Raw genomic sequence first — 24,588 nt, forward strand, 5'->3', positions numbered from 1 at the left:
TTAAGTAAATGTCTTTCATAAGTGAAAAAAAAAAGAAATTTAATGGTTTAACTATGGAAATGAAATCATAATTCATTCTTAGTTCCTAATGTCAAAGCAAGCTTTTATTTACTAGTTGAGAAATGTTGTTAACACTACAGCATGAGTTTGTTTCCCTCAGTCTAAAAACCTCAGGACATAAATGATTAAGCAGTAACATTGAGCAGAGTAGGCTGTTTGGTTTAATTGTGTCCTGCCTTACTGTAAGGTTAGGGTGGCTTCATGAATACATGCACTCAGTAGAAGTGTATCAACTGCAACAACAATTAAAATAAAAAATATATATTAAAAAAAGAAGTGTATTAAAACCAAAACAAACTAAAAAACCAGGTTAGAGCCTGGGATCCTCATAATAAATAGGCATGAGGCCCTGCTTAGTGAGTAGTTATAATCCATACTGGTGCCTGACCTTTCAACAGAGAGGTCAAGATAAAAAGAGAAAATTTGACAAATAATTCTCTCTATCCGTGGAGAAAAAGGACGCCAGTTGCTTCAGTTGAACAGTGTTTTTCTGGTGTTTGCTTCTGGAGGAAATTTCTTACATGCTTTACAAGTGGCACAAATTGAGTGATGGAGTAGAGAAGAACCTCAGCAATATCCTGTTCATAAAAAACACACACCTCCTCCTCCCTGACAGTGCTCTCCGGGGCTTCACAACTCCGGTGACGTTCTCTCATGAAAGCAGTCAGCGTCGGCTGTGTTTCAGTGAAACTGCTTACGTTGAGGTGTGATGGCGGGGAGTAGGAAAGATAGGATATTCCAAATTTAGCTTTTAAAAATAACAGTTATCATGTTTTTCTTCTACCATACACATGGTAGAACACGTGGAAAATGCAGGAGTGTAAAAGGGAGAAAAGATGAGGTGTGGATGCGCGAGGCTGTCTAGAGCAGAGGAGCGGATGGGCCTGACGCTGTCTTCTGGCAGCGCCCCCGCCGTCCGCCGTTCTGACGAGGGAGGGGCTGCCGGTGACGTAGGTTACCGCTCTGGCTAGGTGCAGAGTCGCAGATGCCCTGCGCTGTTTGAAGGTGAATCTGGATGCTTTCAGCACGAATAGGTTGGCAGCTTGGCCGGCTTCTTGCAAAAATCGAGATGCTAATCTGAAACCTTGAGCGGGCAGAAGGTCATTTCCTCTGCATGGAGGAGCTCCGAGAGCTGAGAGACGGACCAGGGTGTTTCTCCCCTCTTTGCGGAGTGTCGGAGGCTAGACACGGGGAGCCCCCTCAAACTCCGCTGCAGAGGAGGTGCAGCCAAGTGAAAGTATAGGAGCCAGCTGTCCTGGTGAGGTCGAGGTCTACAGCAGGGTTGTGCATCCGTCCTTGTGCTGCCTTCCTGACGCTCTAGCATGTGGTTCCCTGCCACTCGGGTTTTCACTAGAAGCGGGTCTGCGGCATTTTCTTCTTAGGCAGTAATTATCCGTGTGTACCGGATGCCTCCTTAACGTCAGGGTCCTTATGCCGCACTGGTCTTGCTGGTGTGTCCCACCTTCTCGTACATTGTTTACATGACTTGCTAGTAATGTAGGCATACTGTTTTCTGAGTCCACGGTACATAGAACTCCCGATTAAGAGAGCAGACAGTGTGACTTCAGAAAAGAACATGCTGCCAGAAGTGCCACTGACATAGGAGGACAAGTGTCCTTTAGCCGAGTTGCCAAGATTGAGGTGCTTTGACGCTCTCCCACCCGAGGGCTGGCGGACCTGTCAGGGGAGTCTGGCTGAGCTTGGGGGGGCAGGAGGGGCTTTCGGAGCACTTTGCACATTCTGACTCATAAAACCCGGACAGCCCCCGAGAGGCAGGTGCGTCTGTCCCTTTGTCAGTGAGGGGCCAGGGAGGTCGGGCAGGTATCCACGGGCACTGGGTGGGTGTGGTGGAGCTGCCATTAGGCCCCAGGCAGCCTGGGCTTAGAGTCTTTATTAACCCCCATGGGAAGGTGGTGACAGAATCCAAGGGCAATGTGAAATGTGAAAAGAATTAAATAAATGGTCCAAATAGCCAGTAAATATGATTATCCGTACAGGACAGGCAGGTGAAAAACCTGCGTCTCTCTTTCCTACCTGTCAGAGTGGCAAAGATTTAAAAAGCTGATTACACCGAGTGTTGGAGGGGGTGAGGGACAAAGGGAACCCGCATTGCCGGCTGGAGCACGCGCAGACGGGCGCCACCACGGCGGAGAGCGGCGTGGCAAGGCGAAGGTGTGCGTCCTCCACGGCTCCCGCCGGACTCCCAGACGTGTAACCGGGAAGAGCTGTGCAAGGCGTCATTATAGCATCGTTTGTGCGAGTCAAGGATGGGGACAACCTAAATGTCCGTCAGCACGGGAGCGGATGCATCCGTTACGGTGTATGGTGTATTTGTACGATGGAATCCTGTGCGGTTGTTGAAACGAATGCAATATTGAGTAAAAAACGCACATTGCAGAATGATTTCTATGGTCTGGTGCTATTTATATAATTTTTAAAACATGTGAAATGATAAGCATCTTTCTAATTAGTGTGTATGAAGAATGCTTTAAAACACACGGGCACTTCAGACACCGGGGGAGCGGCCGTCCCAGGTGGAAGGGAGCGGGGCCGGAGGTGGGGGAGGGGCACAGCGGGTGTCAGCGGTGATAGGCTTCAGCCGAAGGATCTGAAGCAGACGTGGCAAAACGTTCAGGTCTGGCTAAGCTGGTACGTGGGTGTTCGTTATGTTAATGTTAATCTCTATACTTTTATGTGTACTTGAGATATTTGATAAAAAGCAACACTAACTAAAAACGCACATGGTAAGAAGAAAAAAGAAAAACAAACAGATCACGAAACATCAAGGATGAGACAAGTGAAGCGTAATCTTGAGAGAAATCCAAGGAAGACCAGCGGCGGGGAGCCCGCAGTGAGGGAGGGGTGTGTGGGGGGCACACTTCCTTTGGAAATGGTCCAAGTGGTGGCAGCGGTTTTCAATGCCAGACGGTCGCACAGTTTATAAATCAGACCTCCTTTCGGTGACTGGAGGCCAGGCCGGAGCCAGTCAGCACCCTTATCACTCGTCCAGGTCTGCAGGCCACTTGGGAATGCAGGGAATGCAGCTGGAGTGAAGGGAGGTGGGGCTGGTGGCAACATGCTGTCCCCTATCACAGCTTGTCCCTGCTGAGTCCTGCAGCCCCAGGGATGAGTGCCATGTATGCTAGAACCTGTGGCTTGGTATTCTGGAAGCCCACTTTTCAAACACAGTTTTGGTAGTTCAAGGACATTTTAGAATGGGAGTTGTGACCGAAGTAATTCAAAATTTTCAGTTTAGAGGGAAACCTAGAAAAAGGAGTTAGGCACATCTGTACCTTCCATAGTTACAGTGGTTACGCAAGGTATAAGGCTAGGCTTTGCCTAGTTAATGTTTAATCCATTCTTGTGGGAACCAGAGGCAGAAAAATAAAATCCTTCGGTGGGAATATGATAAACTGTAAGGGACACTAATGAGAAAGGGAAAGCTTTGCCCTGGATGTTTTTGAATTTGCATTTACTTTGGAAAATTATGGAGTGTTTAAACTTGGTGTTTATTTACTTTGGCCTTTTCCTATTTAGTTCCCATAATAAAATATTCCCTTCAATTAGATCCCAAGTTGTGATTGATAGCACGCAGATAGTTTAAAGGACAACATCTCTCCCTTCTTCCCCTCTCCTGAATTTCTTTGAGGCCAGAGGTATAAATCAACTCCATTGTATGATCTGTGAGGTTTTCAAAATTCTAGTTGGTTTGGTGAATTATTTCTCACCCTGCTTTCTTACCTGTGTGATCTTTTTATTTTCATTTACAAGCTGCTGAATTTGTTTTTTCAGTCTTCTTTGGAGTGCACCCACTTTTTTAAAAAGCAGGTGACAAATTGCAAAGTCGCCCAAGTCAGACCCCTGCCCTGTCCTCTCTTCAGACCCTTGTATATTTCCGTATTTTATGCCCATATAAGCAGTTACCAAGTTGAGCCAAATGAAGTTGCCATGTTTATGAATATAGGTGATTTCACTCAGTAGTGTGTCTTTTTTTTAAAACATGGGCAGGAGCACACTGTGCACACTGGGTACATCTTGCTTTATATTTGAATCTTGGAGCTCGTTCCATATTAGTGCATATAGAGATCGGCCCTTGTTCTTCCTCGTGGCTGCACAATCCTTTATTGGGTGGATTATGTATTTTTCCAGTTTAAAAATACATCACTCTAATGATTACCCCTTTATGTCCTGTACTCAGGTGCAAGTATACTTGTAGGATAATTCCTGATAAATTTCTTCTACTTGGATGAAAGAACATTTATAATTCTAATTCCAGAAACTCACTTTTGATTTAAAAATTATTTACTTAGGCAATGGTATCGGTCACTGCACATTGGGCAGCGACTGACCATTATTACATGTGACTCCTGTTTCTGTTGTGTTGTAAGAGCTGGAACCTTGGGGAGTAGTACCGTTATTTCTTTGTTGGTCTGGACAGGCCCTGAAAGGGATCACTTAGCGGGGGAAAGTGATGAGCCTTTAATGGCTTGCAGAGTTATGTATTGTGGTTTGAGAGAGGCAGTAGCATTTCTTTCCCTTCCCAAGTCCAGAGTCAGTCAGGAGACAGGAGCTGAAGATGGGCCGTGGCCATCCGGCCTCACCCCACGACTGAAACAGTTGCTGGAGAACCGGGCCTGCAATCTGATAGCCGGAGGACTCACTCACCCGTGGCCGCACACAGAACCCGGCGTCAGGGACCCTTGTGAACTTCGCGGCTTGGAGGAAGAGGGAATCTGGTGTTAGGTCGGGGTTTAAGTTGGCATCCCAAAGTGAGAAGAGGAGGCTACGCCACCTCTGATTAGTGCCCCTCCCCCGCCATCTAACCGCCGGCGAAAAGTTAGGGATAGGGAGAGATTAATGTAGCAAATCCACATGGAAGCTTGAGGAAGGAGTGATAAGTTCTCTACTAACATTTTAGGGCAAAATGTATCTATCTTATTGTTGATGAGGAAATGGGTGCTGGGGCTCAAGAGAACGCTTTCCCATGCAGCAGAGTGAATTGGAGCATCGGGGCTATACAGCTCGCTGACCCTTTGCTCAGCCCTCTCACCACAAAGTCCCACAATCTTGGGAGTTGCCCCATGTTCAGGGGTGTCACTGCCCCGCAGGTCCCGGGGTACAGTGGCACACACACCATGCAAGGTAGTCTGCCCACTCTGCTTTAGAAGCAGAATGTGGTCTTATGCTAATCAGTGTGAGAATGTTAGTATTACTATACATTTCTTCAATTGGTAATGACGGTCAGATATAGTATACATATTGCGATAAATATAAACTATAGTTTAATAAACGCTCAACATATTGGGTTTCTGTTTATGGTCCGGTCAGAAATGAACAAAAGCCCTTCTAGACAGCGGGGCCGCAGTGCGACGGCCTGCGGGGGGGATTAGTGGTGCGCCAGGTGGCCCGAGTACAGAAGAGGAGGGTCCTGTAGGCTACCTGAAAGCTGCCAGCCTTTAGGGGAAGAAGTTTTGAAGCCGAGAGGGGGATGGCGTGATGAGCGCCGCGAGGTCAGGCGGGCTGCAGGAGAGGAGGGCGTGCAGGGGCGCAGCGGGCTGGGGTTGTGGGGGCGGGGTAGGAGGCTGACGCAGGCCTCCAGGCCAGAGGGGACGGTGGCTCGGAGGGTGGAGTCGGTGGGAATGGAGAAAATATTCTCGAGGTAAAATGAGCAGGTTGCGTACGATCTGGTTTTTGGCCTATTCCGAGGCTCCCGCCTTCTGCACGCTCGCGGGCTCGGGGGCCCTGGGAGGGAGGATGGTAGGCAGCAGGACTTGCCCTCACGCTTGGACTTTCTGCGCTGCAGGGCCGTCCGCATGGGGATGTAGTGGTGGCCGCGAGGTGCGTGGATAGGGCCTCCCCGCACAGCTGTGGACAGGGCGCATGGTGGGGGTAGTTAACCTAGGTGAGGCTGCAGGCGAGGGGAGATGCTCACGCGAGGGGTGGTCGGCCTTCGCGGCTCCGGAATCGCTGGTGTGTGGGAGAAATAACAGCCCGCCCGCAGGGCCTGGTATGATGTAATCGGAGGTGGGGCTTCGAGCAGACCCCCGGACCGTGCTGACGTGTAGCTGGGGGTGGGACCTGCTGGGGTAGAGCAAGCGCGCTGCAGCTAGAGTTGCGCAGTTGGGAAAGGATGAGCCCGCACAGGAGGCTGCCCAAAGGCAGCCTCTGGGCTCCCGGGAAAGCTCAGTGCGGCCTCTTCGCGGCAAAGGTGGCCCTCAATACCTGCCACTGCTAAGAAGCCGAAGGGACTTCGGACTTAGCGTCGTGTGCGCGATTCAGGTACCCGAGGGTCTCCGTGCTAGTGGGGAGCTTGGAGCCGAAGCAGGGTAGAACAGGTTGAAAAATGAGCGGGAGGGCATGGAGGCGCTAGCACAGGCGGCTGTTAGAGGTGTTTGGGAGAGCGGGGCAGAGGGGAGCAGAAGAGGCCTGCAGCGGTATCTGCAGTGATTCCCAACCATTTTGGCAGCGGCGATGGGGTTTCGTGGAAGATGGGGTGCGGGGTGAGGGGCGGAGGCGGGGCTAAGATGCGCTATGCTAGCTCGCGCGCTGTGGTTGGATGAGGGGGAGACAGAGGGCGGGGCTCAGGGCCGATTCACTCACTGCCCGGGTTCTGACAGGCTGCGGACTGGTACCCGTTCGCGGACCCGTTCGCGGACCCGTTCCCGAAGGGCGGCAGATCGGTACCCGTTCGCGGACCCGTTTCCGATGGGCCGCGGATCGGTACCCGTTCGCGGACCCGTTTCCGATGGGCCGCGGATCGGTACCCGTTCGCGGACCCGTTTCCGATGGGCCGCGGATCGGTACCCGTTCGCGGACCCGTTTCCGATGGGCCGCGGATCGGTACCCGTTCGCGGACCCGTTTCCGATGGGCCGCGGATCGGTACCCGTTCGCGGACCCGTTTCCGATGGGCCGCGGATCGGTATCCGTTCGCGGACCCGTTTCCGATGGGCCGCGGATCGGTACCTGTTCGCGGACCCGTTTCCGATGGGCCGCGGATCGGTACCCATTTGCGGACCCGTTTCGGGTGGGCCACGGGCCTTTACCTGTTTGCGGACCTGTTTCCGATGGGCCGCGGATTGGTGCCCATTTGTGGACCCCTCCCCAACGGGCCGTGGATCGGTACCCGTTTGCGGACCTCGTTTCCGAAGGGCCGTGGATCGGTACCCGTTTGCGGACCTCATTTCCGAAGGGCCGTGGATCGGTACCCGTTTGCGGACCCCGTTTCCTATGGGTCGCAGACTAGTACCGGTTCGCGGACCCGTCCCTGATGGGCCGCGGATTGGTACCCATTCGCGGACCCCGTTTCCGACGGGCCGTGGATCGGTACCCGTTTGCAGCCCGTCCACTGACAGGCAGCGGCCCGGTATTAGGATGTTTGGGCTACAGAGAACAGAAGGCGGATTGAACTGGTTTAAGTGGTGACGAAAACTAACCTTATTCGAGAGTTCCAGAAGATGGAGGCTGACAGTGTCGTCAGGGTCCTGGTGTTTTTCCAGGCTGCTGCGTGACCTGGGTGTTCTGCTGCCACCTATGGGCGTCGGGGTGCATTACAGTCTCCCGCAGGAACATGACTTGGCTGTAATCTTCAAAAAATACGTACTGAAAATGTAAATTCGGGCCGCAGACCGGTACCCACTTGCGGACCCCGTTTCCGACCGGCCACGGATCGGTACCGGTTCGCGGACCCTGTTTCCGACAGGCTGCGGATCGGTACCCATTCGTGAGCCCTGTTTCCGATGGGCTGCATATCGGTACCGGTTCGCGGACCCTGTTTCCGACCGGCCACGGATCGGTACCCGTTTGCGGACCCCGTTTCCGACAGGCTGCGGATCCGTACCAGTTCTCGGACCCCGTTTCCGACAGACTGCGGATCCGTGCCCATTCGTGGAGCAGTCCCCAACTGGCCGCATATCGGTACCCATTCGCGAGCCCTGCTTCCGATGGGCTGCGGATCGGTACCGGTTCGCAGACCCCGTTTCCGACAGGCTGCGGATCGGTACCCGTTCGTGGAGCAGTCCCCAACCGGCTGCATATTGGTACCCATTTGCGAGCCCTGTTTCCGATGGGCTGCAGATCGGTACCCGTTCGCAGACCCCGTTTCCGACGGGCTGCGGACCGGTACTCGTTTGCAGACCCATTCCTGACGGGCCACGGATCGGTACCGGTTCGCGGACCCTGTTTCCGAAGGGTTGTGGATCGGTACCCGTTTGCAGCCCGTCCACTGACAGGCAGCGGCCCGGTATTAGGATGTTTGGGCTACAGAGAACAGAAGACGGATTAAACTGGTTTAAGTGGTGATGAAAACTAACCTTATTCGAGAGTTCCAGAAGATGGAGGCTGACAGTGTCGTCAGGGTCCTGGTGTTTTTCCAGGAGGCTGCGTGACCTGGGTGTTCTGCTGCCACCTATGGGCGTCGGGGTGCATTACAGTCTCCCGCAGGAACATGACTTGGCTGTAATCCTCAAAAAATACGTACTGGTAATACATACATACATACAAAATGGTAATTCATAAGCCTATAGTTTGAATTTTCGGAAACCAAACAACAGTCACCAGGATCCAGATCACAGCCGCAGTGTCCCCGAAGTCACTACCCACCCCCTCGCCCAGGATGTCTACGGTAGTGCCTGCCAACGCCATTGGTGATTTTTGCGCAATGTGAACAGTCATACACAGTATGTGCTCTTTCACGTTCGGCGTTCAGCATTGTTTTTGAGGTCCGTACTGTTGTATGCAGAGTTATATCAAATGTTCATCCATTGCATGAATATACCAGGTTGTATCCACTCTCCTGCTGATGGACATTTGGGTAGTTTCTAGTATTTGGCTTTTACAGGTGGTGTCGTCATGAACCTATATACTCAACTTCTGATGAGTGTGCAGTCAGGGACAGGGTATGCTTATATTCAGCTTTAGTACATAATTCCCAATGTGTTTGTAGGACTTTTTCCTGCCAGCAGCCTATGAGAGTGTCAGTTCCACGTCTTCACTAACACTTAACTTTCCTGTTACTTCATTTAGCCTTTCTGGTGGGTGCCGTCATGATGTAGCACTGTGATTTTAATTTGTATTTCCTTAAGTTGGGCATGTTTTCATTTGCCTGTTGACTGCTTGGATTTTCTCTTACTGTTAAGTGCCTGGTAGGATTTTGAGTTGAATGTCTTTATTTATTAGTTTTTTTTTAATTACGGGTATGAGTCATTGTCAAATATATGGATTACCAACATCTTCTCACTCTCTAGATGTTTTCCCAGCAAGCTGCTGATTTTAGTGCGGTACAGCGTGCCGGTGGTTCCCTTTATGGGAGGCGTTTTTTGTGTTCCCAGACTCTGCCAGCTCACATGTCACCCACACGCTGTGTTTCTTCTACAGTCTGGATGGTTTAACTTTGGGATTTAGATCTGTAGTCCATCTGGAGGTGGTGTCTGTGTTTAGTGTGGGGTGGGGTTCAAGATTCATGTGACTGTCCAGCTGGCACAGCACCGTTGAAGAGTGGTTTTCTCTATGCACTGCCGTGTTCCTTTGTCATACAGATCAGGTGACTACAGGCGAGGATCTGTTTCTGATTGCTGTTTCCTATTCCGTTGGTCACTCATCTGTCTTTAGATAGCTTTTTCTGGTTTAAAACCATGTTTATAGCCTTTCACTGGGTATTACTATATTATAATATTATATTGTAATATAATATTAATCCCTGGAACAAATCTAGGTATTAATACCTAGTTTTGTTCTTATAATCTCTTTTGAAGAGGGATGAGTCAGTCCTCTTAGGTATCATTGGCCAGCTCTAGGTCACATGAGTACCCGTAAGCCAATCAGTGCAAAGGAGAGTGGCTGTTGCCATGATGGAATTAAACTAGTTAGGAATTGTCTCTGAATCTTGTTGTTCCTAAGGTAGACACAACCAAAGGCTAGTAATCAGGTCGGGGGAGGGGGGAATAGTGGTTGGGTAGGCTACCAACAGTGTTTTCTCATGGTTTAAGATGTATTTTTGTGTTTGTTTTTTAAAGATGAGAGAGATCTGAGCATATTAAGTGTTGATGAGAGGTTGTGCAACCGTGTGAATGTACTGAATACCACTTGAACTATACATTTGAAATGGTTCAGGTGGTAAGTTGTGTGTTATGTATATTCACCATGATACGGAATGGATTCCTGAGGGGGAACTGCTAATATACAGGGGAGAGAAGGGGGAATCGATACTGTGAGAATGGACCGGGTGGAGAAATCGGGCGCATAAGGAAGAGCAGGAACACCTTTATGCAACAGTAAAGGAGAAAAGGTAGGGCTGGGTAGGGGTGTGTCGTTGGTAGTAGGAAATTTCCAGAGTCTCCTTTGATGTCTCCAGTTGACTCTTTGAACTTGTAGCAGAGATCATCTGCTGAGAGTGAAGGGAGTTTATTGGAGGTTTGAGGACAGGGCATACGATTTGAAAAGATCATCTCCAAGTCAGAAAATGGTTTGACCTAGTACGATGGTTTAACGATGTTGAAGGCCCCTCTCTGCTGTGTTATTTCCTCCAGCAGTGCTTAGCTCCCTGGAGATGGGTGTGGAGAAAGCAGGAAGTGGGACTGATCCCAGAGTTGGGGCTGTGCCACAGGGCCAGATGTGCACACAGGGATGAAGGAGTGTAAGGAATTAGTAAGCACGTGACCGTGAAATGATGAACCGCTGACTCTCGGACTAGCTTAAATAAGGAAATAAAAAAGCAAAGTGGTTAAGCCAACGAGTTGGGCACCCTGAGGAGACAGCAGGAATAGGTGAACAAGATGGAAGGAACTAGGTTATAGGGGAGAGTGGGATGGCTGAATGAGTGCTTTTTGAGGGTGGAATAGTTTTGAGTGATCAGTTTTGGGGGAAGGAGGGGGCATCGGTGGATATCTGAGCTGGGGTGGAGGAGGAGGGCTTAGGACATAACCCAGGAAACTTAGTGCTTGACAGTTTACATGTGCTGATTTAATCCCTTCCTCAAAACAGGAAGGACAGAATTGTTACCCCTGTTTTAGATGAAAAGCAGGCCCTGAGAGGAGAATAACTTTCTAACAGCCCCAGCGAGAGTCAGTGATGGATTGGACGTCACCGTCTCACGTCCCAGCTTTCATGCTCTGTCCACTGTGCCCTAGCAGCAGTGTCATGTGAGGGATCTGGGAGCTAGGTTTCTGCAGATGGGAAGTCTTGCTGACATGCCAAAAATCGTGCAAACAGCTGTACAACTGATAACAAGAAGCTGAGCACAGATTAAAATGTAGACAGGCTATATATACAGGAAATACTCCAGAAATATGGAAAGCACTTCTTCCTGGGTCGTTGTGATCATGACTCTGGATGACTTTTCCCCTTGTTGAAGTTTTCTGCATTTTCCAAATTTCCTATCATGGATGTATATGGATTTTTTAAAATTAAAAAATTAGTTTGTAACTAGATTATATAATGGAAAATTCAAAAAGTACAGATAGAAAGGCAATGTAATACCTCTATGAAAATGAACACGGGAATATTTCCTTTCTTGTTTTCCTTTCTAGAAACGCACTTGGTGATGGAAAGAGAGCCATCATCCTAAAGAACAACTGGACGAAGGTAGGTTTCTCTTGTGTTTCACCTTGGCAAGTAATGCCATACAGCTCGACGGGAAATGTGCTCAGGTCACAGGTTGTACGTTTGTACTTAGAAATGCTGGATAGAATGTGCAGGGTTCGAGAACGGGACAGGGACTCTTCAGTTCCACGGTCAGGAAGGAGACGGAGCGCAGCAGTGAGGCTGCGTGTGCCTGAGGGGAGTAGGTTGCCTGTAGGAATCTTGACCTTGGGGGCACCTTCCCCACTGAGATACCAGCATCTGCACACAGCAGCTGGGGTGAAGACCTGAAACACAAAACTTAAAGCGCAGAGGGAGCTATCAGGAGATGGTATTGCTCATAAATTCTTCTACACAAATTAGTGAAAAAACATAAATTTGCTTGTATCAAACTTCAACATCTGTATGTCAAAACACCCCGTGAATGAAATCATAGTCTGGGAAGAGATAATTTATCTTATGTATGGCATATGTAACTGATAGGGTTCATATCCGGAATATGCAAAGACCTAAAATGAAAAACCCAGTAGAAATGGGCCAATGCGCAAGCATTTCCCAGGAGAGGAACTCTGAGTGGGCAAGAGAAGTAAACTCAGCTTTGTTTCCCAGTAATGAAAACTGTACAGAGACAGAAAAACAAAAGCAGGAGAGCACACTCAAGAGCCTCTGAACAGACCCACATATACAGGAGTAAGTAAAACTACACGATCCCGTTCCGGTTCTTCACATGGGCAACAGCTAACGAGGGAACAGCCCTGAGTGTGGGTGAGCGTGTGCCAGCAGGAACGCTTCATGAACCAGTGGTGTTGAACTGGTTCCAACCACCTTGGAGAGCACTGTGATGTGCATATGCAGCGGCTCCTTGGTTCTAAGTGTGTGAGCCCCGCAAACAGTCTTGCACATGCACACATGGTGGGTTGTGCAAGGTTGGCCACTGTGACAGTGTGTTGATGGAATACCTAAGTATTCATTAACAGAGCCGTGGACAGATGTGGTTTTTACACTTGATCCAGTCGTTACTATGATCTGTCTGATTTGTCCTCTGTCCTTTTTTTTTTTTTTAAGATTTTATTTATTAGCCCTGGCTGGCATAGCTCAGTGGATTGAGCGCGGGCTGGGAACCAAAGTGTCCCAGGTTCGATTCCCAGCCAGGGTACATTCCTGGGTTGCAGGCCATAACCCCCAGCAACCGCACATTGATGTCTCTCTCTCTCTCTCTCTCTCTCTCTCTCCCTCCCCCCCTTCCTTCTCTAAAAATAAATAAATAAAATCTTTAAAAAAAGATTAAAAAAAAAGATTTTATTTATTTAGTTTTAGAGACAGGGAGGGAAAGAGAGAAACCATCAATGTGTGGTTGCCTCTCATGCGCCCCCTACTGGTCCTGACTGGGAATTGAACCAGCAACCCTTTGGTTCACAGGCGGAAGCTCAATCCATACTGAGCCAAACCAGCTAGTGCAAAAGTTTTTTATTTTAATCAAGTCCACTTTGTCAGTTATTTCTTTCGTGGATCATGCCGTTGGTGCTACATCTAAAAAGTCATCAAAATACCTAAGGCCATCTAGATTTTCCCCTATGTTATTGAGTAGGAGTTTTATGGGTTTGCATTTTCCATTTAGGTCTGCGACCCATTTTGTGTTCATTTTTTTGTGGAGGGTGTAAAGTCTGGATTCATTCATTTTATTTGTGCGTGTAGATATCTATTCCAGCATCATTTGTTGAAAAGACTATCTTCCCTCCATTATATTGTTTTTGCTCCTTTGTCCAGGATAAGTTAACTATACTTATGTGGTTCACTCTTTTTTTAATTGGGATGTTTTCTGCTCACTGCAAAAATATCTCTGTAGCCTAAAAATATTGGGTTGGCCAAAAGTTCGTTTGATTTTTTCCCTTTTGATGGCTCTAGAAGAGCTTAGTTGTCTTTAACTTCATTTGAAATAATTTTGTTAAATTGCATTGTGACAGCTGTCGTATCAGTATGCATTTAAAAAAACTAATCAAAATTGGTGAATTTTTCTCTGGCCATTTTAATGTTGAAGATGGAAGAAAATACACAACATTTTTGGCATATTATGCTTTATTATTTCAATAAAAGTAAAATGCAACTGAAATGCAAAAAAAAAGATTTGTGCGGTGTATGGAGACGGCACTGTGACTGATTGAACGTGTCAAAAGTGGTTTGTAAGGTTTCGTGCTGGAGATTTCTCACTGGACGACACTGCGTGGTTGGGCAGACCAGCTGAAGTTGATAGTGGTCAAATCAAGACGTGAATTGAGAACGATCAACATTCTACCATGCGGGAGACAGCAGACATACTCAAAATATCCAAATCAATAAAGTTACTGGTGAAAATGAAATATGTGTCTTTTATTTTAAGGAAAAAAACCATATAGACTTTCTGCCAACCCAACAAACTCCTAGTAAGTATTCAGAAAGTTCGGTAACTATATATTTGGGTCATTTGTCACTTTATTTTCCCGGAAGGGAATGCTCATTGAAGGATGGGTTTAAATTCAACAACAAAAGTAAACTGTCCAAGGTAACAGTCTTTACTCTTATAAGAATCCTTCTATTTTAGAATTAATTGTGAGCCTGAGTTTACGGAATCATGTCTCCAGGAGATAAGCCTGTATAGGAAGGTACTCTGTTGATTTCTACGTGAGGTCGGGCCATTTTCCCTTCCTTCTTTCTAGTTCGAGAAGACTGGTACATTGTCAGCTCTGCTAAACATGCTTTCAGGCTTCAGAGAGGCTTAGTCATGGTATCGTCAAGAGTAAGAATTTCTATGGTAGAGTCAGCAGGTAATTGTCAACATTTCTGTGTGCGTTACCTTTTGACAATGTTACATAGCATACAAACCAATAGTTGCACAAATGTTCTCAAGAACCTTTTCACTTTTAGGGGTATAGTTGGACTCTCTCGTTTGCGAGAGACAAAACCTAGCCCGGATTTGGCTTCAGCAGGAAAGAGGAGGTGTTAGCTCATGTCATCTGAAAGTTCTAGGGATTAGCTTCGGGCATGACTGGACCCAGGTCTGCACATACTTCTCTTCCTGCTTCTTAGCTGTAATTCCCTAGTTGTTAGCATCACATTCGGTCTTTCTTCTGTCTCATTTTACCTCGGTTCCACCGCTGTGTCCTCCCGTTCCGCAGTGTCTGATCTGTGCTCTCACCCGATGTATTTTTCATCTTCAGTGCTATAGCTTTCACCTCTGGAACTTCAATTTGAGTATTTCTTACGTATCGCATGTCTTTACTTACATGTCCAGTCTTTCTTCTAGCTTCTTGAATGTGTGCAGTATCTTTATAATAACTGTTTTAATGCCCTTGTCTACTAATCCTATCATGTGGGTCATTTCTGGGTTGTTTCAATTGATTTATTTTTCTCCTTATTTTCCTTTTTTGCATACCTAGTATGTTTTTTAAAGGTTTTATTTATTTTTAGAGGGAGGGGAAAGGAGGGAGAAACAGAGGGAGAGAAACACCAGCGTGTGGTTTGCTCTTGCACGCCCCCTACTGGAGACCTGGCCCACAACCCAGGCATGTGCCCTGACTGGGAATCCAACTGGCGACCCTTTGGTTCATAGGCCAGCACTCAATCCACTGAGCCACACCAGCCAGGGTGCATACTTAGTAAGTTTTGATTGGGTGCTGGGCATTTGTAATTTTACCTGATATTTTTGTATTTCTATAAATATTTTTCAGCTTTGTTTTGGGATGTGGTAGTTACTTGTAAACAGTTTGCTTTCTTGGAGTCTCGTTTTAAGCTTCGTTAGGTGGGACCATAGTGGTGTTTGGTCTAGGGCTAATTTTTCCTCCATAACTGAAGCAAAACTTCTGAGCACTCTGTTTGATACTCTATGAATTAGTGGTGTTTTCCACCCTGATTGGGGGAACAGGAAATATTCCTGGCCCTGCGTGGGTACAACTGCTGTTTCCTCTTAGCTTTTCAGGTGGTCTTTTCCTGGCTGGGGTGGTTGCCCCACACGGAGGTGCTGATTAGTGCCAGACTCAAGGGGGCCCTGTGACAATCTGGGGTTCTCTGTGCAGCTCTCCCCTCCCTGCCCGTCCGCCCTGAGAACTTGAACTCCTGGGTCCGTTTCCTTAACGGAGACTGCGGTCTCCGCCTGGGTTCCTTCCAGCCGTGCTGTGGCTTAGCAACCCCACTGAGCAGGCGGGAGCGGGCCCACGGCTTACTTGGTGTGTTTCTCACCTGTCAGGGATCGCGCTCTGTTGTTGCCTGGTAGCCAGTGTCTGGCAACCCTTTGCTTCACATATGTTGCTCCTAGATGTGGTTTATTTTAGGCAAGAGGGTAAATCTAGCGCCTCTTCTTACGTCTGGAGCAGAAGTGGTAGAATGTGGGCTCTTCTTGGCTTCGTTTTGAAAAAGACTTTTCATGTAGTGGGAGACCGAAGTGATATCCTCAGTAACTGTTCATTCTGGTGGAAAGAGAACATCTTCAGGATCTGTATAGTGCACCCAAGGGATGCCTCAGACTTACTCTCCTTGGGCCTTGTGCCCACCTGTGGATCCATCGCTGTGACCTGGGAAATGGTGCATTTGGATTGGCCCGTTTCCTGGGTCACAGCTATGCTCGTACTGCACCGTCATTGTTGGGGTGGGGCATGAGGTCAATAGTCCTGCCATTCCTGTGTAGAGAAGGGACACGGTGGTCCTCCAGAGGAGGGGGTGCTGGGCAGGTGAACCAAAGAGAATTTTTCTATATGTGATAGAGAATGAGATAGTGTCAAAGATGAGCAAGACTTGCTACTGTAATGGGACTCAAGTAACTCTCTAAACAAAAACTTGAGCAAAGAGATCTGAATAAAATTTCTCAACTGGCACAAGTTATATGGTTATAGAGTTTAAGGAAAAGGACTCAGTAAAGGATGAGTAAGGTGGAGGGAAACTAGAATGAGATAAAGTGATTTTTACAAATTTAAGTAGATATGGTTTATAATCTATCATAATTTCCTGTGCTGTGATTTAAAAAAAAATGCAGTTATGGTTGGTCCTGGCTGGCATCGCTCAGTGGATTGAGTACTGGCCTGTGAACCAAAGGGTGGCCAGTTCAATTCCCAGCCAGGGCACATGCCTGGGTTGCAGACCAGGTGCCCAGTAGGGGGCGCTCAAGAAGCAACCACACATTGATGTTTCTCTCCCTTTCTCTTTCTCCTTCCTTTCCCGTCTCTGTAAAAAATAAATAAAACTTAAAAAAAATGCAGTTATGTAAGCTTTCAAGTTGACATATGCCCGGGGGCTAGGATTTTGGTCTTTTTTTTTAAAGATGTTATTTATTTATTTTTAGAGAGAGGAAAGGAGGGAGAAAAAACATCAGTGTGCGAGAGATACATCGATTGGTTGCCTCTTACACGCCCACAGCTAGGGACCTGGCCTGCAAGAAACAGCAACCTTTCTTTTTTTTTTTTTAAGATTTTATTTATTTATTTTCAGAGAGGGAAGGGAGGGAGATAGAGAGAGAGAGAGAAACATCAATGTGCGGTTGCTGGGGGTCATGGGCTGCAACCCAGGCATGTGCCCTGACTGGGAATCGAACCTGTGACACTTTGGTTCGCAGCCCGAGCTCAATCCACTGAGCTACGCCAGCCAGGGCTAGAACCAGCAACCTTTCCATTCACCGGCCAGCACTCAGTCCTCTGAGCCACAGGAGTCAGGGCAGGGTTTCCGTTTTACAGCACACCTGAGAGCTCTCTGTTATCTCGTGCCTTTTGAAGAGGAGCAAAGTTGGACCAAATGCAGTCTGAACTGACCCTTTGATCTGAGCCTAAATAGTTTGGCTAAAAAGAAGTTCTCCAGAACTCGCTGGTTGGGTTGCTGCCCCACAGCAGGGTTCTCCATGCACCGCATCTGCATCATAAACAGAGGCCCTCGCGGTTTTCTGGCTTTTCTTAGTGGGAAGCTCGTCTTTCTTAAAAAAGGTCACTTGTTCCTGATCTCGTATTTTCTCGTAGACTCAGAATGTTCTTTGTAAAGTGTGTAGCAGAGAGGAAAGCTCTGGGCCCAAGTCCTAGGATCAGGGTGCTGTGGTTTGCCCCTCAGTAAGTGACATCCGTCCAGGTCCCAGCCTGTTACACTTGGAGGGCACTTTTCAGGTGGAGGCGCTGTGTCTAAAATGGGAGCTCGGTTTGTGAGGGGCACGCCAGAGGAGAGGCTGGTTGAGTTAGCCCAGGTCTCGCAGTGTTCACTTTCTAGATGAGAAGGTTCATGCTTGATATACAAGATTTCTCCACATGTGTACATGTGGCTGGCCAGCCAGGCCTGTGGTTGTGTAGCAAAAACAAAAACAAAAAAGAACAAAAATCTCAATTAAGAAAAGAAAACTTGCTTAAAACACAAAACTCGATCATCGAATTCAGAGTAAATCAGTGGTTCTGGACCTTTTCTTTCTTAAAGCCAAGAACTGTTCTTAGAGATAAAAGAATTAAAAGCTGATTAGGAGAACGCTGGCCTGGTTGCTCAGTTGATTAGAGCGTTGCCCGGATGCGCCCCAAGTGACCGGGCAGATCCCCGGTCAGGGCGCACGCAAGAATCAACCACAGGACGTGTAAATACGTGGAACAACAGATCTCTCTCCCTCTCTCTCCCCACCTCGCTAAAACTCAGTAAAAAAAAAAAAAAAAGCCATTAAGAGAGTGCTGGGTGGGAGATGTAGCCTAGATTCACCTCCCACCCGAGCCGCGCCCTCTGCAGGGGGCCGGAAAGCTGGTGCAGGAGCCTACCGGTGCTTCCCGCGCTAAGGTTCTGCTGGCTTCCCAAGTGGAGGGGATGTCAGGACTCGGAGGCCGCCACTGCCTTGACATATTGTGAAGAAACTTAAGTTATTTATGTGAATGATTTTCATGCTTTGGCATAAACATTATTTCCTTCTTTACTAGTAAAATATAATGAAGGTTGAATTTTTTCATTGGGAAAAGGTACACAAATCTCTCTTAAGCAAAAATGCTGATCTCTAGTAGTTGTTAAAAATGATTGTGAGTACTGTTATAACTTTTTGCTTAGGTCATTTAGGTAATTTTATATCCTGAGAGGCGTTAACACTTTTATTTACAGTTCATTGATAGGGTTCTGATCTAACATTTTAAGTAACTAATCAGGTTTTTCAAGCCAAATATTTTTTTCTTATCTATTTCCTTTAACCTAAGCATGTTTTTGAGAACATTAAATTTATCTCTTTGGAACAGGGTCATTATCGTTATTGTGCTGCTCTTTCTATGCTGGGGGAGTATGACTGGGCCCTGCAAGCAAACATTAAAGCTCAAAAACTCTGTAGAAATGACCCTGAGGGCATCAAGGATCTAATTCAGCAGCACATAAAGTTACAAAAACAGATAGAAGACCTGCAAGGTATTTCACCTCAGATGCTTTTGGTTTCCCTTCATTCTCTTTAAAACTCTCGAAGGTGGGTTTCTCAGATGAATGGCGGACCCCGAATCAATCTCCAGGTGGTTTGTACGTACTTTGTTATCTCTGTCGAGTCCCTTAGGCTTTTCATTTCTATCTGTATAGAATTGTGTCAGCATGACGTTCCGGTAGGTAATTATACGTGATTTGTATTTTTATTAGAACTTTCAGCAACAAATTATAGAAAAATATGCCTTCTTGAAATCTGAAAATAAAGTAAATCCTCTTTGAAACAAAATTGCCGTGACGTCATCCCCTTCGCTGTTGCAGTTATTTCCTGCAGAAAATTCCCTCCGTGAGAGTTGGGTGATGTATTTGCACCAAGGTGGTGGCTGAGTTTATTTGTATCTCAGGGATTCACTGCGCAGCATAAAAGAATTCTGTAATTCCTTCCCCTGCACTCTGTGTAGGTGTGTCCTGGTTTTCCTGTTGGGTGTTGGGTGTCTTACGAAGCTGAGTTGGGTGGTTCTCTTTCACTAGTAGATGTCATCCCCCATGACACGATGGTAAGGCTGTGAGCTCCTGGAAGACAGGCACTGGGTCTGACTCACGTTTACCCTATTTTGCCGTGTATAATGCGCACCTTTATGCCCAAATTTTTGAGGGGAAAAGAAAGATAACGTGTTTGTTATACATGGGTCGTCCCTGGAAGACCTCGTACCTGTGCTTCTGTTTTATAACTGTTATGTAAAATTTTCTTGTACTATAATATAGTAAAAAGTAAATGCTAAAGTTCCGTTAGAGTACCAAAACAACAAGTATCTAAATATGAATAAATAAATAATTGAATTAAAAAGTAAAATAAAGAAGGTAGTTTATCTGAACGTTTGGGCCAAAGACGTGGGCGTGCACTATATACGGCAAAATACGGCATTGGCTGCTGCATCTAGTCAGTGACCCTCTCCAACAGGACGTCAGCTGAGGTCTGCGGGGTAGTTTGTTGACGGGATCCTTAGACTAAAAGCATCGCAACGTGTAAAATTGCTTGGGTCTACTTTTCAGTTCTCTGACTTTGCAAGTCTTTTCATGTGTGCGTTTGTGTTGCCAATGCGCTGGTTACTAAGCGTGTGTGTGATTGATTTTGTAGGTGGAACATCAACTAGGAATCCAATCAAATCCTGTTACGAAAGCAGGTGAGTTAATATCAGTTCGATCAGTAGCTGTTGCTTGGATGGGCTTTGCCCTGCAAGTTTAAGAATCGTTGTGTTTGATGCTTTAGTAGCCGCTAGCAACTCCAGTCAAGTTGGAGGTGAAAGGTGGTTTTTAAAGGGTCCCTGTGTAAGATCGGGTGACCTGTGCATTGCCAAATTTGTTTTGCTGGCTGTTTTGCTCAGCGCTTCGTATATGTATGTGTTGGGGATCAGTAGCCTGAGCCTGTGGGAAAAGGGGTGAAATGTTCATGGGATGTTGCTGTGTTTGAATGAGACCAGTTTGGGCCATTGGGGTCCTGGCAGAGAGCAGGGGCACAGTCTGTGCCTTTTAACCCTTCGCCTCTGCTCTGGGAGCATCTGCCTGTGGACTTCCAGTGCTTCTGCAAAGGCCCAGACTCTTCCCGTCGGAGACGGCCCGCAGACACACTGGAGCAGTCGGACTGGATGCTCGCAGGAGAGCCAGGAGCAGCCAGGGCTCTGCTCGTTACTTGGCGATTAAATCAGATGAAGCTTTTCCCCACATTCCTGAGATAACGAAGCTGATACATTTAAAAGGAGAGTCACTTATTTTAATATCAGAAACCAGACTACATCTTTTTGAGTTGTTTTTAATCTGAGTTTTTAATACCAAATGTAAAATAAAGTTTATGCACAAAGCCTGCTCTCAGAGGTGGAGATCCTTATTAAAGCAACCTTACCTTGCTTTCGAGGAAAAGGGGCTGTAATTGCTGAAACCTGTTTCTTTGAAGGTTGACTTTTTAAAATGCATACTACTTAATAGAAATAAAAAGATTCTTCCGCTTCTCTCCATTCAGGGCCTGCACACCTAGTTCATCAGCACCTGCGTTTAGTGCTGCACTTAACTTTGTGGAAACTGAGAGAGATTCCAGAAAAACCAGCCACGAAATGGCAAGCGGTGGTTACCCACATTCAAGGGTAATTTCAATTAAAAACTAAAAATAATATCATTTCCAGTGTAGATAGTCTCATATTTTTACAATAATATGTTGGTGATAATAGAAACTAAGTATTTTGTTAATATAAACTTGTTTTGCCTATTGATATCAAGAGAATGATTCTTTTTACAATTTTATTTATTTATTTTTAGAGAGAAGGGAAGGGAGGGAGAAAGAGAGAGAATCATCTATGTGCGAGAGAAACATCCATCAGTGGCTGCTCATATGCCCCTGGCGGGGGTGGGGGAGCCTAGCCCACAACACTGGCATGTGCCCTGACTAGGAACCGAACTGGTGACCTTTCACTTTGCAGAACAATGCCCAACCCGCTGAGCTGTGCCAGTCGGGGCGAGAATGATTCCTTTTTTTTTTAGATTTTATTTATTTTTAGAGAGGGGGCGGGAGAGAGAAAGAGAGAGAGAGAAACATCAGTGTGTGGTTGCCTCTTCAGCACCCCCTACTGAGGGCCTGGCCTGCAACCCAGGTATGTGCCCTGACTGGGAATCCAACCCGCTACCCTTTGGCTTGCTGGCCAGTGCTCAATCCATTGAGCCATCCAGCCAGGGCAGAATGATTCTTTATAATAAGTAATTGAGCTACCTCTTGTAACTACATAAAAATACTATGTTATTGTCCCAGAATTTTTTTTTATGCAGTCGTGTGTATGTTTTTCAAATTGTTTTTTTTTTTTTTTAAATTTCATTTTACGCTTGGGTGGTTCCCTTTGCCTTCCCTGTACGTGTCTCTCAGTGAGTCACTTGGGAATGAGGGACTGGGGTCTGGTGGCCAGATCACCCCTCCCCTTACAATGCTTTCAGGTTTTTCTTGTCCTCCCTTTTTTTTTTTTTTTTTGGTGATCTGCGTGGCTGCCTGCCACTGTACCTGCCCACCCACCCAGTTTGTGCTGTGCGGGGCCTGGGAGGCACCCCACCTCCATCTGTGCCCAAGGGGTTTCCTCAGCCTCTGCTGCCCCTGACTGTGGTCCAAGCCCTCGGCTCATCGCCGTGCTCAGCTGAACCTGGGTCTGATGGCCTCTCAGGGCCCCTCGAGGCCTCCACCCTGGCCTTGGGCTCCATGTCCCAGGGGACCTGCACCTGAGTTTTGCTCAGAACTACAGTGTACTCAGAGCTCAGCAGATGCCACTGAGTCCACATTTATGTTTCTCTCCAGGGCTTGAGCGGGGGTGGGGGGTGGGGGGGGAAGGAATATGGTGTTTTGGGGTAGATGGGGACTAGGTGGTGGGGGGAACTGTTGTGAGGTCTCCAAGAGGCTGTGTTCAGCTGGGGAGAGGGGCATAAGGCAAGATGTACTAGTACTGAGTCAGTCCAGACGCTTTCTGAGCAACGGCCTCACGCTAAGGCGTCAGAAATAGAATTGCCATTTGAGAATGACAGCCTGTCACATCATAATCTCTTATCATTAGTTATGATTTTGTTTGTTTATTCATTTAGGCTTAACCACGTACGTATTCTAGGTGCTTGAATAAATTCTGATCTATTTTGCTTTTTTAGCTATTGAATTCTTAAGGGCTTTTTTTTTCCCCCAAAGTCTCATTGATTTTTATTTTCGTGGGCAGGACGTAGATGAAGCTTCAAACTCAGACGATTGTGACTGTCCCGAATATGTGGCAACGTCAAGTGAGTCTTCCCCTCCTGCCAGTTGCTGACAGAGTCGACGCGGCGTTGCGTAAACTTCCGCGCCCCGGGATCTGCACAGACCAGCCTCACTTATAATTGTGCCTGTCCCTTCCCTTTGCAGTGCTTCTCTGTGAAAACGTTATTTGCAATCAGTCCTTCGTCTTTTCATATTATGTAATAAACCTAGCTTTGGAACTCCCAATTAGAGTGATGGAGAGGGAAGAGGCAGCCCTTTCTGGGTTGCCCTCTCATTCCCATTAGGCCAGTGCTTTTCTGCTTTCCTGTCATTACCTGCCCCAACCAACGAGCCTTTTTAGCCTTTTTTGCCCCCTAAGTGCGTCGCCATGATGTTTCCTGTGTATCTGCTTACGTACTGTACCTACGTCTCTGCTTTACACATGGGGTGGGAGGGCAGAAGTAGGTTTACAGTTGTGAGCACGCGAAACAACACTTTATTCTTGGGTTGTTATTTGTTAATTCGTATGTTATTTTTGTGCGAACAACGGCAAACCCACTTTTGCCCCCCCACCCTGTATGAAAAGGTGGATCTGCTTTTCCTCTCCCAATAACCATCACTGACCTGCTGGGGGTGAGGGACGTCCCCTCTTTCGAGGATGGATGCTTTAGGCCAGCACTTGTCTATTTTAAACGGTGCGTGGCGCCCGTGTTTGTTTACCGGTCTGGTCCACAGGCGGACGGGACGGGGCGGGGCCTCCCTGACCCCGCCCCCTGGGAGTGCAGAGTCCCGAAGGAGCACCGGTGTTCCCACCGTTTGCTTCTCAGGCTCCAGTGACACGGCCGGGTTGGATGGAAATCTTTCCAAAGTGAATTGCATGCTTCCCCGCCTTTTAAAACAGAGTTGAAGAGAAGTCAGGTTTTCTTAATGACTAAAGGTTGCTGCTGTTACAAGTTACTTGTCTCCATGTTTCGGGTGTTCCTTCCGGAGTTCTTACAGGGACTTGTGACCATCTAGTGAGTGATCCTGTTGCCCCCTTCTTTCTCTTGTTTATTGCTTCTTTTGTTTTCTCTTCATTGTTTTTGCTTCTGGCAGCCATTCCTCTCTTTTCTTAGGCTCCCGTGCCTCATACCCAACTATGTATTACAGGGCATTTCCATCTGGTTAGTACTTCGGTGGAAATTACAAAGAGGGGACACTCAGGTGATTGCAACTCTAGTAGCACCTGAGAAGGCTTTGAGGCTAAAACTTCCTTTCGGAAAACAGCTTTTAACATATCAGTATTTCTCAGGCTGTTACCACCAGACAGTACATTTAAATAAATAAATACCGCCCCCACTTGAGCATCTACATTCGAAGAAATTGAGGTCCCAAGGGTAGGGTTAAGTAGTTCTGCCTAAGGTCACACAGCAGAAATCAAACCGGAACTCATCTGTCTTTCTAGAAGCCTCTTTTGTTTTCTGAGGCCACCAAAACCAGCTCAGGCTCTTACCCTGCCCTCAGTGTGTGGCCCTGACCTGCCTGTGCAGTCTGTCCCCAAAGCTTCCCTCAGATACACCGGTCCCTACTGCTGTGCGCTCCTCTGCCCAGCCTCACAGGTCCGTCCCCTCCCACAGTGCAGCAGGCTCCCTCCTCCTGCAGCCGGGAAAGGCCGAGCTCCCCTGCTGGGGGAGTGGAAACCCAGGGGCCCTTGTGCTCCCCCAACCTGCCTTGGCTGCAGCCCCCAACCTGCCTTGGCTGCAGCGGGGCTCGAACCCGGGCCCTGACCAAACTTGCCGAGCCCCTGGGGTCTACTCAGTGTTTCTCAGAAGGAACTCTGCCCTTGGGTTTG

General features: G+C 47.4%; 1 protein-coding gene and 1 long non-coding RNA gene across 2 annotated transcripts in view; one reads left to right on the forward strand and one right to left on the reverse strand.

Moving 5' to 3' along the window:
• TTC3 (tetratricopeptide repeat domain 3) overlaps nucleotides 1-24,588 on the forward strand; it is a 107,051-nt gene that overhangs the window by 21,190 nt on the left and 61,273 nt on the right. Inside the window, exons 12-16 of the mRNA XM_036017424.1 lie at nucleotides 11,584-11,638; nucleotides 18,838-19,000; nucleotides 20,145-20,190; nucleotides 21,024-21,144; nucleotides 22,741-22,801. Coding sequence (XP_035873317.1) covers nucleotides 11,584-11,638; nucleotides 18,838-19,000; nucleotides 20,145-20,190; nucleotides 21,024-21,144; nucleotides 22,741-22,801 — 446 coding nt within the window. The remainder of the gene's footprint in view (nucleotides 1-11,583; nucleotides 11,639-18,837; nucleotides 19,001-20,144; nucleotides 20,191-21,023; nucleotides 21,145-22,740; nucleotides 22,802-24,588) is intronic.
• On the reverse strand, nucleotides 4,058-7,790 carry LOC118498760. The gene is made up of 2 exons (XR_004901218.1): nucleotides 7,495-7,790; nucleotides 4,058-5,925 (listed from the first exon to the last, which is right to left on the reverse strand). It is a non-coding gene; the product is annotated as an uncharacterized LOC118498760 (long non-coding RNA).

This window comes from Phyllostomus discolor, chromosome 2, assembly GCF_004126475.2.
Source record: "Phyllostomus discolor isolate MPI-MPIP mPhyDis1 chromosome 2, mPhyDis1.pri.v3, whole genome shotgun sequence".
NCBI classification, from domain to species: Eukaryota; Metazoa; Chordata; class Mammalia; order Chiroptera; family Phyllostomidae; genus Phyllostomus; species Phyllostomus discolor.